General features: G+C 36.5%; 1 protein-coding gene across 3 annotated transcripts in view; it reads left to right on the top strand.

Moving 5' to 3' along the window:
- FBXL17 (F-box and leucine rich repeat protein 17) overlaps positions 1-18,584 on the top strand; it is a 494,438-nt gene that overhangs the window by 163,484 nt on the left and 312,370 nt on the right. For all 3 annotated transcript variants that reach the window (XM_045500431.1, XM_045500420.1, XM_045500412.1), the window contains one exon: positions 13,258-13,388. In XM_045500431.1, the coding sequence (XP_045356387.1) occupies positions 13,258-13,388 (131 nt within the window). The remainder of the gene's footprint in view (positions 1-13,257; positions 13,389-18,584) is intronic.

Here is an 18,584-nt window from a genome sequence, read left to right as displayed (position 1 = left end):
AGGCCCAGAAATGAGAGTGTAAGGCTATGAGATTTTCGATGTGAAGGTGAGTCCCAGTTGCATATTCTAAATTGGGAAGAAAGAAAAAAACAGACATTTTATTTTACAGAGTAGGTACAACATTTCAGTAACATTTCTGGAATGCCAAAAAAATATATATGTCAGAATACTTTTTTAAGTTAAAAAGCATTAATGGCATCCTTTTGTTTTTCAGCTGCATACATTTAAAAATAAAGACTGGAATGATAAGACTTTTGCCTGAGTAGCATGTGATCAAGAGGTCAACGTACAGGTCGCTTGGCTTGGATATGACAAGCTTTTGTCCTGGGCTAAGTTTCATTTATTTTCCTACTTTAAAAAATTAGGTCATGAAACTTTTATTTGGAAGGTACCTCCCAAACTTCTGACACACTGAAGTGTGGTATATGATGCCAGTCACTGAGATAGGTTCCAAATTCCATGGACTGTCTTTTGTTTTTATAATAGATCTCGGACCTTGTTGCAAAGAAATGAAGGACAAGTACCCAACCAGTCCAGTTAGATGAAATAATCTCTCCTTGTTTGCATTCACATTTGACTTAATTTGCCCTTAGTTTATTTAAGCTTTGATTTTTTTTTTCCTATGTGAGTGAAACAGTGTGAACATTTTATTTTTTTAATTGAGGAGAAGTTCTGTTTCTTAGCTCCTGCTGGGTAAAAAAGTGACAGGGCTGCTTAGTGCTGCTAACTTTAAGTGCTGTTTGTAGTTTGTTATGAGCTCCAGAAATCTTATGTGGAGAAAAGAAAGGGATCTAGTGGAAAGAAAAGTCCTAGAAAAAAGTCAATTAGAGACTGCTGCCTGCCAGAGTACAAGATGAGGAGCAGAGCATCCATTCTGAATTGGTACACCAAGACGCAGAAATCCAATTAACAAATTCACATTTCTGCAGCAGAAGACAGTGATTACAATTTTGGTGAATTCTTCAGAATTCCTGCCACACACATCAAAATGCTGACAATTTACAGAGGCTTGAACAAAAGAAAAACTGTTCTTCACTTTAAAAACAAATATGTAAATAGAGAACTGATTGTGCTTGTTCTAAATGACCTTTAATTGTGTGGAATGAGATTTTTTTTTTTATTATTTAATACTTACATCTTAGTGAACTTTATGTTCGCTAATGTTCAAAAATATCACTTTTAAAAGCTTCAGAGCCTTAGATCCTGAATTTGATAGAGTTAGAGGGACAGATACCTGATTTCTGGAAATGTAAATAAATGAAATATTTTTAAAGTTTTGACCCTAATTTCAGATTTACTCAGTCAGCAAGAGCATTTAATGAATTGAGTTTGATGCACCTAATACCGTGTAAGGCACTGGTGACATGAAGGTGAATAGCCATGGCCCCGACCTATAGTAGCTTGCCTTTGACTCTAGTGGGAGGAACACTTACTAGACCAAACTGTAGAGCAGCGTGTTGAAGGCCCTGGTGGGAGAATGACCACCATCAGTGGGTGTACGTAGGGCAGTCTCTGACTCTGACAGTGGGCATCCCAGATGATTTTACAGAGGATGTGCCCTGGAGCTGTGAAGGCTGAATTATGCTTTGATGGGAAATGAAGCCAGCCTGTCACTGCCCCAAGGTGGCTCAGGATACTATTGCTGTTAATGCACTTAAAAATTTTTTTAGAATCAGATTAGCCGACTATGTATTATATTCTATTACTATGCTTATGTATGCTTGGATATTAATTTAATCAATCAATTAATTTTTTTTTCCCTCACTGTTAATTGTACCCTACTATCATTGTATCCGGCTAACCCAACGAATTTAATCAATTGTAAGTGCCATTTGTGTGCTGATGACTTCCAAATTTTCTTGACATCTTTTCTTGGCCATCTAATGGGCATCTCAGACATAGCATATTCAAAATCAAACTCTTTTCCTATCCGCTACCAAACCATCTTAGTTAATTGTAGCAATACCTTCCAGGAGCTCAAATCAAAAACCTTAGAATCGTCCTTGATTCTTCTTTTTCTCTCATGCTCCATAATCCATTTGTCAAAAAATTCTGTTGATTCTTCTTTCAAATATATCCAGAATCTGATATTCATACCACCTCTAGCTGCTATCACTGTGGACCAAGTCAGATATTGATTGACTACATTAATTCAGTATAGCCTCTCTCTGCTTCTACCTTTGCTTCTCTTATAGACTCACGCAGAAGCTAGAAGATCATTTAAAAATGTAAGTTAGATCATGTCATACTCCTACACAAAACCCTCCAGTGGCTTCCCAAATTCCTCAGAGCAAAAGCTAAAATCCTTACCTTGTCCTACAAGGTTTCATACAGTCTGCCTGTCTTCACTCACCTCTTTGGCTATGTCTCCTGTTAGTTTTCTTTCTGTTCATTCTGCTGCAATACCTCTGGCTCCCCATTCCAAAATGCTCCTCCTGTTCCCATCCCAGGGTCTTCGCACTAAGTCTGGGCCCAGACATCAACATGTTTTGTGTGCTTCCTCGCCTCCTTCAAATCTGTGCTCAATGATCATCTTTTCAATGAGATCATCTTTGACTGCCTATTTAAAATCATACCCCATCTCATCCCTTCCCTCCACTGTTTTCCATCTGCCTTGCCTTGTTTTATTTTTTTTTCTATAGTACTTTTTTTTATATAGGACTTTTAACATACTATATAATTTACTTACTTATTTATTTTTCTCCTCACTTTTTTCCAAGTAGGAATATAAGCACCCTATGGACAGGGTTTTTTTGTCTGCTGTGTTCACTGTTGTATTTTTAGCATTCTAGAATAGTGTCTGGTCCATGATAGGTGCCCAATAAATAGTCATTGATCATATGAATAATATCTTATGCATTCTTTTTTTAAAATTTTTTAATGTTTATTTTTGAGAGAGAGAGAGAGACAGAGAGACAGAGAGACAGAGCATGAGCGAGGGAGGAACAGAAAGAGAGGGAGACACAGAATCTGAAGCAGGCTCCAGGCTCCAAGCTGTCAGCACAGAGCCCAACGCGGGGATTGAACGCATAAACGGTGAGATCATGACCTGAGCCGAGGTTGGACGCTTAACCGACTGAGCCACCCAGGTGCCCCTCTTCTGCATTCTTTATTTGAGTGATTGAAGAGGCTGAGCTTTATGAATTAGTTTTACACTTTCAGGATTTAAACCTCAATAGCTCTGTATTAGAGAAGTGGTTCCCAATTTAGGCTGCAGTCAGCTGGGTATCTTTTTCAGAAATACTAATGACTGGCCTTACCCCAAGTCAGTGAATCAGAATGCCTAAGGATGGGGCCTCATTATCAGTATTTTTTTTTAGAAGTTCCCCATGTGATCCTAATGTGCAGCCAAGTTAGAGTCAGGTGTTGAGGAGACATTTAAGTAAGTATGCACAAAAGAATGAAAATTCACAACTATCCAGATATGGACCAGCTCAAGCATTAAGACTGGATGGCAAGTGTTTGGGGTGAAAGATTGTTCCTGAGCAGAAGAGCCTGGGAAGGTCTGGTTGGGTAGGAGGGGAGGTGGAGGGGAAGTGAAAGAGTTGGGAAAGACAAAGAGGGGTCTCCCAGGTACTTGTAGCAGGAAGGGTAGGTTGGACCCTGGTCCCTTGGCAGCTGCTGCCAATTGATGGTTCCTGTCTAAAGGGCATAGTTAATATTGGAGACTGTCTGGTTAATAATTTGTGTTAGGCAAGTAGATTGTATTTCCAATACTCACTAATTTTTACTCTCTCTAAAGTAATTGAGAAGGTTTTGTGGAGAAGTTGAGGTAGGAACTAGGCAGTTGAATAAGTGGCAGGGAGAGAAGAAGACACACTTCCAAGTTATCTGCATAAAAAGAGTGAAGTGAGAGCAATTTTAAAGTAATGAGCACAGCTCTTTGAGTACATTGAGACTAGCCTCTCAAAATTTGGGGAAAGAGATTTCAGCTAGCTTAACAGATTTCAGAAAATGGCAGTAATAGTGAAGGGCTTTGATAGGCAAGTTCTGGGGTTCTTTTTTGCAGTTGGAATATTTTTGTTTCCTAAAAGTTTCAGAGAAGGTGAGAGATATGGTCAGAGTTATTTAAGGAAGATTAATCTGGCTGGTGATGTGCCAATAAGGAGTTAGAAGGTACAGCTCTGAGACACAGTGCAGTAAAGTGTGCTAGAAAGCAAAACAGGATGTGAATAAAATGGCAAAAAATGTCAGATCTAGTAGGAGAATGGCAGAGTGAAACAGACCTTGGATTTGGAAATAATGCAAAGAAACAGCAGCCCAGTGTGATTAAGAAGGCAGTGGATGGAAGGAATACATAAAGTGTCAGAGAATTAACATAGTAGCTACTGTGTATGTGGCAGCATTCAATACCCTGAAAGTCCTGTTTTCGTGGTTAGATTTAGAAATTTTTATTGTCTATGCCAGGATCTCAGGCTGTTTAAACGCTTTCAGTTACATCCTGAGGTTCTTGGTTCTGTGAGGTGCTGGGAAGGTTTCACCTGATTTCCTAAATGTAGCTTATCTAGCTTTTATTACCATTTCTATACTTGAGTGCAAGCCTTAACCAAGCTGAGATTCAGAGCTAGTTGATGAGCAGAAGGGATGCCGCTCATTCTCTCTTGTCCAACCAAATCCTCTAAATGTAGATATCAGACCCTGTCAAGATGTAGAAGCCATCCTATGCTCAGGGACAGAAATTCCCTCTCTGCCCCTTTCCTTCCCATTCCCAGCAGTCTTAATTTTTCCCCTCCCCCCGCTTTTTTTCCTGTTTTTCCCATGCAAGACCTGTGCTACAACTCCTTTCCTTTATTTCTTGTGTCTCCCTCCCTGTCGCTAATAGGAGACTCTTCCCCAGAGAAACTGTCTTTCTCTGATCCTTCTGTCTCCCTGTGCCTCTGCTCTCTCCCATGACCTCCATCTTGGCAGATGAGTCTGTGGTGCTGATCTGCAGCCCCAGTAACCCTGATATCACAAGGCAGCCTGTCTTAACCCTTGACTTTGCTCCCTAAAGATTATGACTGATTGCTTTGAAACCCAGTCCCAATAGAACCAACATCTGCAGGACTGGTAAGAAGTAATTTAGGACTGGTTGGCCTTTGAACATATTAAACTATGCAGAAGTCTTTATTCTTTTTAAAAATTATTACCTCCAACTGGCTTCATCTGAATTATCCTTGTTAGCCTGAATTGATGGAACATCCCTGCTCCCGCTGCCAAGGTCCCGTGAGTCCTCTTATGTTGGTTCATCCACCATAGTCAATTTGCACAATTGAGGATTTTGTTTAATTTTTTACTTTTCCAGAGTCTTACGAGAACTTGGAAGCCATTTGAGGTCTTTTTATAAACCTTCAAGACTGTTTCCTAGGTAACATTTTAGTGTCTCATTTTATACTTAAGTACATACATGGCCATACCAATCATTGACTAATTTTAGTCTTTAACCTAAATTAGTTACCAGTAATATTTTTTCTCAATAAAAGCAAAATTAAACTGAAAGTTGATTACCTGTAGTCTACATTCTGACTTGGGCTTCTCTTAAAATACCTTACTACATGTTTAAGAATTGGAGTGACGCGTTTAGAAGATCTTGGTTGTAAACTTTGTTTATTCAGATCCTCAGTGATTTGTATAACCCAGCTACCAGTGAATTTATAAGGAAAGTAAGTTTAATTAAAATGCCAGTTTCCTAAATGTAATTATTTGTTTTATACTATGAAGCATTATTTTAGGTAGCTTTTTATGAAACACTTGAGGGCACTATTATGAAATTCCCATAGCAAGGGAAGGAATGTGATAAATTTGACAGAGCTGTTTGTGGAGTTTTCAATAAAAAGTCCTCAGTGTGTGTCTTGTAATAATGCTGGTTTCCAGGAATTAGCCTTCTGAAACTGCCTTTGGATACTGTTGTATTTCATGCTGAACTGGCCAAAATAGTCATAGGGAAGACCACATGAGCATAGTCAATGACTGTCAGCTCATAATAAAATGAGCCTTAATTGGATCCGGGAGTAAAACGCTCTTTTCAAGATCTCAGAATGCTACATGTGATAGCCAAAGTAAACTTGTTTCCCCATGTATGAGTTTGAGCTCCATTGTAAGAGTAAGAAATGTTCCATTTATGGACAATAAACAGGGAGGCATCAGCCACAGGTGGGCCAGTGTCATCATTTGACCTGCCCTGCAGTGAGGAATGGTCCTGGATGCAGGATTTCTAAAAGCTAAAGAATCAACCAACTAAAATTAGAGGTTTTATTACATAGAGATAGTTTTTGGAATTGTTACTTCTTACTATTCCATTAATTTTAGAAGATATCTTTGGATTTTCTTAAGTCTAGAAAATAATTTAGATTTGCTAACATCTCTCTCCCTGTTATCTGTTCCTTAATAAGTTATTCAAACCTGTTTGGTCCTCAGTTATGTTTCGTAATGTGAGGGGACTGAACTGCACAAACAACTTTAAATTTTCTTCTTTACACAACTTTATTACAGCCTCCTTCTATGTCCTGGTTGATGAAGTGATTTTTCTTTTGTATCTTGGCCAAATGTACCTAACATACATAGTTCACCTTTTTAACCATTTTTAAGCGTACACTTCTGTGGTACCAAGTACATTCACACTGTTCTGTTATGATAAAGATAATTTACAGCGAAGGAACCTAAGAGATATGTAAGAATTCACACAGAAACTTTGTCTCAGAAGCTGTGGTAGACTCCAAAATATACATGTGTAGGAAATATTTATGTGACTGGGTAAAAATTTTATGAATTTGTGTCTTCCTAGGGACTATAATAAAGAATAATTGGAAATAAAGTGATGCTGTATATGTATTATACATGGCTATATTTAATAGTTCACATATGCATACGGTTACACATAGCAAAATTCATCCTTAACACTCAGGTTTAATAGTCATGCTTCAAAGTATTTTCTAGCATCTCTATGGGTCCATTTTGTGTATTTCTGATTTTGCTGTGGTACACATATGTCAGGACATAAGCCCAGCAAGCCATCCAGCACCTGCAATTCAAAGAGGCTATTTGTTTCTTTATGCATTTCCAGAACAGTATATACTTAACAGTAGTACAGACTTTCGGGTGTTCACACCTAAAGGAACTAGTAAAAGAAAAAAGTTCCAAAGTAGTAGAAAGAAGGAAATAATAAAGATTAGAGCAGAGATAAATGGAATAGAGAGTAAAAAAAAAAAAAAAAAAAAACAACAACAACAAAAGAAAATGTCAATGAAACCAACATCTGGTTCATTGAAAAGATAAACACAATCGATGAACTTTTAGTCAGACTCATCAAGAAAAAAAGAGAGGCCTCAAATAATATCAGAAATGAAGAAGGAGAAATAACAACTGACACTATAGAAACATAAAGGAATATAAGAGAATATTATATATAAAAAAACTATATGCCAACAGATATATAACCTAGAAGAAATGGATACATTTCTGGAAACATACAATAATCCAAAACTGAATCAGGAAGAAGTAGAAAATTTGAACAGACCAATTACTAGTAATGAAGTTGAGTCAATAATCAAAAAACTCCCAACAAATAAAAGTCCAGGATCAGGTGGCTTCATAGGTAAATTCTACCAAACATTTAAAGAAGAGATCTTACTTTTTGTGACAACATGGATGGAGCTAGAGGGTATAGTGCTGGGTGAAATTAGTCAGAGAAAGACAAATACCATCTGATATCACTTATATGTAGAATCTAAAAACCAAAACAAATGAACGAACAAAAACAAACTCTTAAATGCAGAGAACAAACAAGTAGTTGCCAAAGGGAAATTGGGCATGTGTTGCGGGGTGGCGATAGTTGAAATAGATAAAGGAGATTAAGAGGTGCAAACTTCTAGATGTAAAATAAATAAGTCATGGAGATGAAAAGTCCGGGAACATAGTCAAAAATAACATAGTATGGTGACAGATGGTGACTATACTTTTGTCGTGAACCTTGCGTAAAGAATTGTCGAATCTGGGGCGCCTGGGTGGCGCAGTCGGTTAAGCGTCCGACTTCAGCCAGGTCACGATCTCGCGGTCCGTGAGTTCGAGCCCCGCGTCGGGCTCTGGGCTGATGGCTCAGAGCCTGGAGCCTGTTTCCGATTCTGTGTCTCCCTCTCTCTCTCCCCCTCCCCCCTTCATGCTCTGTCTCTCTCTGTCCCAAAAATAAATAAACGTTGAAAAAAAAAAAAAAAAAAGAATTGTCGAATCAGTATGTCGTACACCTAAAACGAATGTAGTATTGTATGTTAATTATAATTCAGTTTAAATATACAAAAACATATCCTGTAATGAAAACTAACTATAAAAATAATGTGGTTTAAGAAAATGGTTATTTTTTATATAGGAAATACAAGTATAGGATACATTACTAAGAGGAACTTTAATAATAAGAGTATCAAATGTAACAGTGACTAATCCTTGATATGTACAAGTTCATCTTTGCTTAACTGAGAACAAGAGAACTTGACCAAAGAAACAATTAGCTACTTTTTTTAGTCCCAGTACAAATTCTTGTGAAAAATAAAAGATTTGTGAAAGTAAAAAGACAGATCCTTACACTATTAAGATATTTATAAGAAATGTGACTGTTTACAAAATACAAATTGAGGGGGCACCTGGGTGGCTCAGTCGGTTGGGTGTCTGACCAGCTCAGGTCATGATCTCATGGTTCATGAGTTATGGGGCTCACTGCTGTTGGTCTTTCAACCAGAGCTCAGTTCGGATCCTCTGTACTCCCCTCTTTCTTCCTTCCCTTACTTGCACTCTCTCTCCCCAAAAAATAAACAAAAAATTTAAAGAAATACAAATTGAGTAAAACCCAGGGGATATGCAAACATTTTTATGAAGCAATTCTAATAAATTCATCTTTCCATGAGTGAGGATTGGTTTGAAAAATTTAACAAGACCTCCCCTCACTACAGTATGGAGCTAACAGGAGTGGCCAATTCAAGTTGCCTATTTTCCCAGGAAGTACTTTCTTGGCCTTTGAAGATACACCTAGAGGAGAAGGCTGAATGGACCACGCATCTCCTTCTATGCCTTTGTGAGCATATACATCTAAAGGAGGGAAGTGGGCCTCAGTGTTTAAGGTGGTTAAAGATATTACCCTTGTCTTAAGAGAAACTTGGCTTCTTTTCAAAGATAGAGAACCCTGAAGCTGTTCTGTATTAATTTTCTATTGCTGCATAACAAATTAACACCAATTTAGAACCTAAAACAATGTACATTTCCAAGCGTCAGGAGTCTAGACACTCCAATGTGGCCTTTTTCCCAGTGTTTCACAAGGCCATAATCAAGGTCTCAACTGGGGATGCATTTCTTCCTAGAACTTAGATCCTCTTACAAGCTCATGTAGTTGTTGGCAGAATTCAGTTCCCTATAGTTGTAGTAATGAGGTCCCCATCATCTTGCTGGCCTTCATGCAGGGATTTCTCTCAGTTCCTATAGGCTTCTTGCAGTTCCTCTCACAATATGGCTGAGTAATGAATGCTTCAAGACCAGCAGGAAAATGTCTCTGACCTTTAGACCATTAGTCTAGACCCTGACTAGGTCAGCCCCATCTAGGATATGGTCTTTTTTGATTAATTCAGTGTCAACTGGTCAGGCATCTTAATTACTGATGCAGAATCCCTTCAGCTTCACCTTAAAAGGAAGATACCCCCATTATATTCACAGATCCTATTCACACACACGGTCAGGATTATACCAGGGCCTAGATCATTGGGTTATTTTAGCATTCTGCCTACCATACTTGTTTATTTTCTCACTGTGTTTCTCAGGGTCAGGAGGTAGGGGCAAGATCTTTGCTCTCAGCTGCTTTCAGATTATCATTCTTCTACCCTCATGAAAAATAATAATAAATATAATTAATAAAACACTGAGACTTTGAGACCTGTGCCATTTGGTGTTTGTTGTCTCCCATTTTACTGCCATCTTTTATACTCCTGGTGTCTCCTGCTCCTTCATAGAGATATTGGATGCCAAAGATTTCAGCACTTGACTCACAGCCTTCCATTTTGTTCCATGCCCAACTGTTACTCTGAATGACTTCAGTTTCTGTGCCCATCACATAGAGATATGTCAGAAAGAAAACATAATAAGGAACATATGTATTAGCCCTTTGAGTCCTTATTAGAATTTTAGTAATATCAGAAAGACTATAAAAACTTTGCGGATGCCTGCATGGCTCAGTCACTTGAGCGTCTGACTTTTGATTTCAACTCAGGTGATGGTTCAAGCACCATATCAGGCTCTGCACGAACAGCATGGAGCCTACTTGGGATTCTTTCTCCTTCTTTCTCTGCTCCTCCCCCATCTTAAAAATTAATAAACTTTTTTTAACTTAAAAAACCATACTTTGCTGTTTATTTTGTATTTTATGCATTTATTTTTTGTTCCTGTAGATGCTTCGAAAAGTTTTGATCATTGTTGTTTTATTTAATGCCAGTCTGCCTTATATATAAGGGGTAAAGGGTAAGGATCAGGAGTCACATTTGAGGCAGAATGTTAGAGCCTGAGCAGCTCATCTCTGGGCCCTGGGCATGGTATTGATTCTCGTCACCAGAGAGAGGAATGAGGAGAACCTTGGGGAAGAGGAAACAGGGAGGCTGCCCTGATTGACTGGTGAGCTATCTGGAGCTACTGAAGTGGTTAGAACAGTCTGTTTTATTTTAACAAAGTGAGTGCATTCCCTGTGTAGTTTGGTTGCCAAGTACCAATCATATTCTGTTGTTGGTAAGGCTCTGAGACCATGGTAACTCGAGTAGGAACTTTGTTAGAATCCATTCCTCCCTCCCTCCCTCCCTCCCTCCCTCCCTCCCTCCCTCCCTCCCTCCCTCCCTTCCTTCCTTCCTTCCTTCCTTCCTTCCTTCCTTCCTAAATGTTTGTTTATTTCAAGAGAAAGGGCAGTGAGGGGCAGAGAGAATGGGAAAGAGAGAATTCCAAGCAGGTTCCGCTCTGCCAGCTCAGAGCCCGATGCAGGGCTCAAACCCACGAACTGTGAGATCATGATCAGAGCCAAAATCAAGAGTCAGATGCTTAACCAGCCGAGCTGCCCAGGTGCCCCTGAATCCATTTCTTCTTTCCTGGTTCTGCCTCCATTCTGGAGTGTTGTCCTGAGTCTCACTTTGGATTGGTGGCTTTGATTATCTGACCCTATAGGCTGATTATAGAGACATTTTCCTAAATCTTTTTATGAATCTTCAGAATGCAGCCCTTAGTGTACAGAAGCTTGCTGTCTCAATTAGAAAGAATGTACCTACTGTTGTGGACATTTTCATATTTCCTCTCTCTTAGCTATCTCTGTTTCTTTCCTCAGTTCTGCAGCATATATCAGGGAGCAGTGAATAGTTGCTCTGTGTGAACCTTCTCTGTGTCACTACTTCCTTTGTGAGCTGAGGTGGAAAAGAGGGTTTGAGTGCTGCCTAGTGGACTCAGTTCTGTAGAGCTGCTCTGCCCAGCATTGTAGCCACTAGCCACATACATATATAAAAAGTAAATGTAAATTAAACAAAATTAAATAAGATAAAAATTCAGGTCCTCCCTCACATTGGTGACATTTTAAGTGCTCAGTAGTTGCATGTGACTATGGTTACCATATTGGGCAGCAACGATACAGAATATCTCCATCATCAGAAAGTTCTCTGGGACCATACTGTTTTAGAGCATTTCTTTCCCTGTAGCCTGACAACAGTGGAGATTCCAGTGTCTTACGTTGTCTTGGGATTGAAGCTCAATGAACCTTTGGGTGGAACTTGACTGTCTCATTCCTCTGAGGCCTTTGGGTTGGGTTACACCTGCAGGTCAGCTTCCTGCAGGACTAACCTGATCCCTTTACGGAAGGATTTGAGGGTAAGCATAGAGAAGACTGGCCAGTTCTGGGAAAGCTCCCTCACAGTGCTAGAAATGCCCTATACTCATTTTCTACTGCTGACATAAAAATTACCTCACACTGAGTAGCATAAAATAGCACAAATGTACTATCCCATAGCTGCATAAGTCAGAAGTACAACATGGGTCTCACCAGGCTAAAATCAAGGTGTTGGCTGGATTGTGTTCCCTTCTAGCAGCTTAAGGGGATGATCTGTTTTCTTGCTCCTTCAGGTTTTTGATGGAATTCAGTTAAGGTTGTAGATCTGAAGTCCCTATTTCTTACTGGCTTTCAGCTCAGGGCTGTTCCAGTTTCTAGAGGATGCCCACAATCCTTAGCTCCTAGTTCTCTTTCTCCATACTCAAAGCCAATAAAGGCATGTTGAATCCCTTTCACAATTCTAATGTCTCCTACACCACCTTCCATTACATCTCTCTGACTTTAGCTGGGAAAGGTGGTCTGCATATAAAGGCTCATGTAATTAGATTGGGCCTACCCTGTTAATCCAGGATAATCTCTCCATCTCAGAATCCATAATTTAATCACATCTGCAAAGTCTCATTTGCCAGGTAAGTAACATATTAGGGCTTAGACATATTTGGAAGGGGTGCTACTTGGTTTATCACTTGCATCCAGAATAATTCTTTACGTGTTATTAAGCAACAATACCTTATTTGATTTGTAGCTTATTTGAAGAGGATGATTTCTATCTTTGTTTAAATGATAGTATTAATTTTCTTTGGAGACTAAACATCAGGGGAAGACAAGAAACCTCAGGAAAGGAGGAGAGAAAAGGGAGAAATGGGGAAGGTGACACCTGGAGAAAAATCTTTACGTAAACAGCATTTTATATTGCTTTCCACTTGGTAAAACACACTACACGTAATAGTTCTATTTGGAGTTTATTGATAAAATATCACCAGAGTATCTCCGAATTAACCACTTACTCATATCTCATCTTTTGAAAAGTGCAAAAACCTATACAAAAGTGGTGTTATAATCCTGAAGATAAATATCTGAAATTGAACAATGTTAGAATAATCTTACTAAACTGTAGGTACTTAATGTGATATGTTTAACAGCTTTCCCACGTATTATGTTGCTATTTTTGATTCTTATGAAATGTCAATAAAATCTATTTGATTTTAATATTTATTGCCATTCATATATATATATTGCCATTCACATATATATATATATATACTTCTCCATTCATTTCTAATTTAGTACATAAAATATTATATGAATGAGTTTAACTTGATTAGACTGTTATCTATTTTCAGTATCATACAGTGTGATACTCTACTTTGTAATAAACTATATAAATTTTGAGAATGAATGTAGCATTTATCTTTCTCATCTTTCACTTTTTTTTTTTTTTATCTCATTAGCTACGAAATCTTTCCAGCTTGGACCTACGTCATATCACTGAACTGGATAATGAAACCGTGATGGAAATTGTCAAGAGGTGCAAAAATCTTAGCTCTCTCAATCTCTGCCTGAACTGGATCATAAATGACAGGTAACCATTGTAACATCTTGAAAACAGTTTTCCAGAGGGAAACATGTGTTCTACTGACCAAATACTAATTATCATTATAGCAAGGCATGACAATTTTAAGGAAAATTTAATGTAGCCATGCCTTTTGAAATAGATATGTTTAAGATTTGAAAACCATCTAGACGTATACTTTTAATCCATCCACTGCTTATATTTACAACAAGGTTTTATGCGTTTTGATTCAAATGTTTGCCTAAACAGTTATAACAGCAGTCTATTGAATTTTTCTTTGTCACCCATCCAGGATATATTGTTTGTTACTTTAATATTTTTGCAACTTTTGTGCTTGATTTACTGTTCACTTATCAAGGAGAATGATTCTAAGAAATGATTTCAAATATTATGCATTCAGGTCCTTTCTCAAGGATGACATTTTGTTCTCTGCATCAATATAATTAGTTTTAAAAATGGAAGTCACGTGATGGACAGTTTAATACATAGTGTCAAAATGTATAAAATGGGTAGTTTTCTTCTTGTAAGCAATGATAAACCCATTTTTCTTTGAACTATTGCATGAAAGAAAATTAGATGGAGGAGCCCTTGAGAGTAGACTTCTTTATAATGAAATCAAATGTGGAGTAGGACTATTCCGCTGCTAATGATTAATGTAGGTAGGTTCTGAAATACAGACAAGAGACAAGATGTTGGTCCAGTAACTTTGAGGGATAAATTTTGTTTTTGTTTTTTTTAAAGATAAGCCACCAAACATATTTTGCTTTCAGAATAGAAAGTACTATTTCAGTTAAAATTAGTACCTATTTAAATTTAAATACTTTTGCATAAATAGGATTTATTAAGTTTGTGTCAGATAATGTTTTAAATCAAAATACTTTTCCCCTCCTCTTTTAATTTTGTACTTAAAATTAAAGTTACATGGACTCCATTTTCCCCCATTATGGTAAGTTCTAGTGACAGTTTTGTAACTTAACCCGCATTATCCTTACAGTTATGTGATAGCCTTTGACTTGACTCTTTTTTAGTAAAATTTTTCTTGAAAAATTTTCTAATCCAGATCACATGGTCATCACTTATAAAAGGTATTTATTGTTTTTGAGTAATAGTTGCCATGTAGGGTATATTGAAATCTACAGAAAATTGATAAAAATGTTTTTTAAAAAATTCTTCTTTATAATCAACATTCTTCTACAGTCAATTTTATGACATCTTAAAATAATCTTTTAAGTGTTTCTCATAACATCTCATAAGATAAAGTGCATAAGGAAACATCCTGTGATGTTTTGCCTTAGTTTAATATTGAGATAAACTACTTAGTAATACAATGAATTAAAAGGAAAAAACTGTTTCTTCAACAAAATGATTATGAAAATGATTTCCTTTTATTCCACAACAATTTTCTGTGTAGCTGACATATGTGGAAGAATCAGTAATTAAAGAATTCAGAGGTAAATAAGAAGCAGCCCATGTATAATTAGAAAGGTTGTCTTCTAAGTAAATATTTTGCTTAGGTTTATATCATTTAAATAAAGATATTTAGGGATTTCTAATCTTCTGGCTCTTCAAATGCTTATTTAGTCCTAACTGGATATTTACAAATGAGAACATGGGCACCCCTCACTTTGTCTTTCCTTTCCTTTCCTTTGTTAGGCTCCATCTTTTCAAAGCTCTTGCTATTTCAATAATTTTTTTTCCTATTTAACTGTAATGGTTATTTGGTATTTGATCCTAAATATATGTACTGTAGAGATTTACTTGCAAGGAATGAAAGTGTATTTTTATGTTTTTAATGGAAAAGTTTGGATTAATTGAGAAAACATGCATTTTAATGAGGCTGAGCGGTAGAGTTTTAAAAATCAGACTCTTTTAGGTTTTAATTACACTACTTGCACTTATCCTGTGTACTGTAATAGAAGTTTCAAACATTAAAACCCACTTTGCAGTATCATCTAAATTACTCATCTCATTGTTCTTACCATACTCTATCACTAAGCTAAGTAATATTCGTAATTATATTGGTATAAATCTAGGACTTCTCGTCAGACTTAATTATAATTTCAGCACTTAGCCAAGATGGGTTAGTAACCTTTCATATAGAGGGCAGTGGAATGCACTAATGCATTTAGCCTATCAATTAGCGTCTGTTTTACATTTGTTCACTATTATTATCCTCTAGTAAATCAGGAAGCATTTATTAACCCCCTACTAAATACTTGGTACTGTGTCTCTGACTGTAGGGCACTGAGTCCCTCGTGCTCTCAAAGGTTGCTGTCTTTAGGTGACATAAGACTTAATGAGTGAGATAGATAATAGTGAGCCTTGTAAGGAGAGAAGGGAGGAAAGTAACCTTTACTACCCAGGTAATTGATAGGCACTTTATACATGTTCTCTTTTAATTCTTTCAGATCTTTTGTTTAGTAGAAGGTCATACTATTCCTATTAAATTTAGACTTTTGTATGATTTTTCTTTAGCTTTTCCAGCAGATGTATTTTTCCATCATTGCTGCATTAAAAACTGGGTGAGGACAAATGAGCAAAAGCACATGGTGGCTAATGAGTCAATTTTCCATTTCATAGTTGGGATTCACACACAACTGACATTAATATGTAAATTTCTTAATTTTTAAAAGGACTCTCATTATTTTCTTTTCTAATAAAAGTATAATAGAAACTTTAGATGTTGTTTTATATGTAGTACATCTGAAAAGGATCTATGTTTAATGCTGCTAGCCTTAAGAAAGGAATCCTTACATGAAGATAAACTTTGATATTCAGAACTTTACACATAAGATTTATCTTGAACTTAAAAATTCTTATCTGTAAGCTTTCTTTTGAAGTTCAAAAATCTAAAATATGTAGTAATTGAAGGTCTTTATTGTTATGCTCTTGGTATCTTTTAGCATTTTTTGGTTCTTCTATCGATGTGTATGACTAAGACATGCTGTTCTTTATCTTTGTTTTTCTAAAAGCACTTTTTGTGTTTAGAGAGTTAAACAGCATGATATTTTCTTGTATTCAGAAGGATGGTCTAGTAGTCATTTGACATTTACCATTGCTTTTGAATACAAATAAAATCCAAGTGGTTTATGAAAAGAGGACACTATTTCTATCAGTGACTTAAATTAAACATCTGGTTGTTATATCTACCCTACTCTCTCTGACTCTAAGTTTATTGAAATGTTTATTTGTATTTGATATAAATCTTTTGTTCTTTCACATCCAATTTGGTCTTCTTCGTTTTTGTATGTTTGGCACAGAGTCTAAAAGCAGCATGCTTTGGATGTAACAAACTGATATGTGAAAAACTGAACGGTTCTGAGCATCTTTAGTGATAGGCTTATAATGGCTCTTTTGTTCCTTTTTGCCAGGAAGAATTAAATGAAATCTACTTGATTTTAATAGATCTTTACAAAAACTATTTAAATTTTTTAAATTGGTTATTAAAGATGTAATAAATCTCCCATTTTCAGTTTTTAACATTAGTCTTGAAAAAAGTTCAATCGCATGGTATGTATACCCATTATCAAATATATGATCCACTCATTAACAGTTGACCATGCTTGCTAATGAATTAGGATAACAATATAAGAGAAATGAAAATTTCTCTAGCATCTATCAGCTAAAGTCACAAAACATAATAAATACCAGGTTGGTTGTTAAAGTAAGTTATGTTGCCAACCAGTCGAACTTACCTAGCTAGCGATTTATGTTTTGAATTTGCAGTTAAAAAAATTGAATGTATTAAATTTGTTGAACATTAGTAACTGAGAACACTTTCTTTAAGGAGTTAATTGTGCTGTGTGAATCTGCTATTCATGTAAAGGAGTTAATTGTGCTGTGTGAATCTTCTATTCATGTCTGTTCTATCAGTGGACATTCTAAAATTTGGAGAATTTTAAATCTTAGACTATTGTGACCGACTTCTTTCAAACATAAAATAGCATCTATAATATGTTAACCTTTCACTTTATATGTCCTAGTGTTTAGAATAGTAATTATGGATAGTTTCTCTTTAAATGGCACTTTTAAATAAGTTGAAGCTGCAAACTGGTGGTCTACAGCTGAGTCCAGTCCATAAAGCTGCTTTGTTTGGCCTATAAAATATTTAAAAAGTTGAACTAGTTGCCAACACTTTAAAAATTGAAATAGTTTACATAAAAATTATGAAGTTGGGCTCTCTGTTGGAAATGTGCAGATCTAGCAACATTGGACTCAATCTTTCTGGGAAGACAAATAGGCTATTCTCTGTGGCGATTCTCCAGTCCTCCACCATTCCTACCAGGCGTGGTACTTTTGTACTTTTTTTTGTATTATCTGTCTATCCCCAGTCTACAAGCTGAAAATCAAGAATGTAGAGGTTTTTAAAGGGTATTTCTTACTTCAAAACAAATCGTTCTTTTTAAGTCCAGTCTGATAAACTATATTAACAGACAATAGAGAGTTAATTGGTCTACTTAAATTAGTTCTTCATTATTTTAGGCATCAGAGCTTTGGCCAAAGGGTAGAAGTTGCAGCAAGAGACAGAATTCAGCTTAAAATTAGCTAAACACTTTAATTTCATCCACTGCCATCCAAAATGGACACTTCCACTCAGTGTTCAAACAAGAGTGTTCTAAAAAAAGTTTCCTGAATTACAAAGAGAGCTGAGCTAGTTTATTAAATTCCCTCCAACTTCAAGGCTGTGATTTAAAGTTACTTATTTTAAAATGAAATGAATTTATTTCCAGTGCTCAGTATTTGAATCTTGATTTCTTTGTTTATAGCATTGAGAAAAATCTTAATACTATTCTTTCTCCTCTTCTTCTGTGGGTAGCCCTATTTAGTCTTCTAGGTGTACTTAGGTTGAAGTTGTAGAATGAACAGATTACTCCACCACCCCTTTGAGGGAGACTGACAGCGCCCTGGCTCATGGAAAACTCAATGAGGCTTTCTATAAAGATTTTTCTAACTCCCTTGATCTTCTCTGGATGTTTATTCTGTTTCTTCTTTCAAATTTCCGTTGATTCAATAAAAAACGGTGACATTTAGAAATAAAGTTCAGAGAGGATTTGAGCAGGTGTTGGTGATATAAACTATTTGCTGAGTGCCCATTGTGTTTTATTTCTAAGAATTGTTTTGTGAGCATATGCTATATATTGTATTTATAAGTGTTCGAGGACTGGGTGGATAATCTACCGTCTTCCTGTGAATGTCATGTCACAG

This window comes from Leopardus geoffroyi, chromosome A1 (assembly GCF_018350155.1).
Source record: "Leopardus geoffroyi isolate Oge1 chromosome A1, O.geoffroyi_Oge1_pat1.0, whole genome shotgun sequence".
Taxonomy (NCBI): domain Eukaryota; kingdom Metazoa; phylum Chordata; class Mammalia; order Carnivora; family Felidae; genus Leopardus; species Leopardus geoffroyi.
This window is presented reverse-complemented; position numbering and strand designations above follow the sequence as displayed.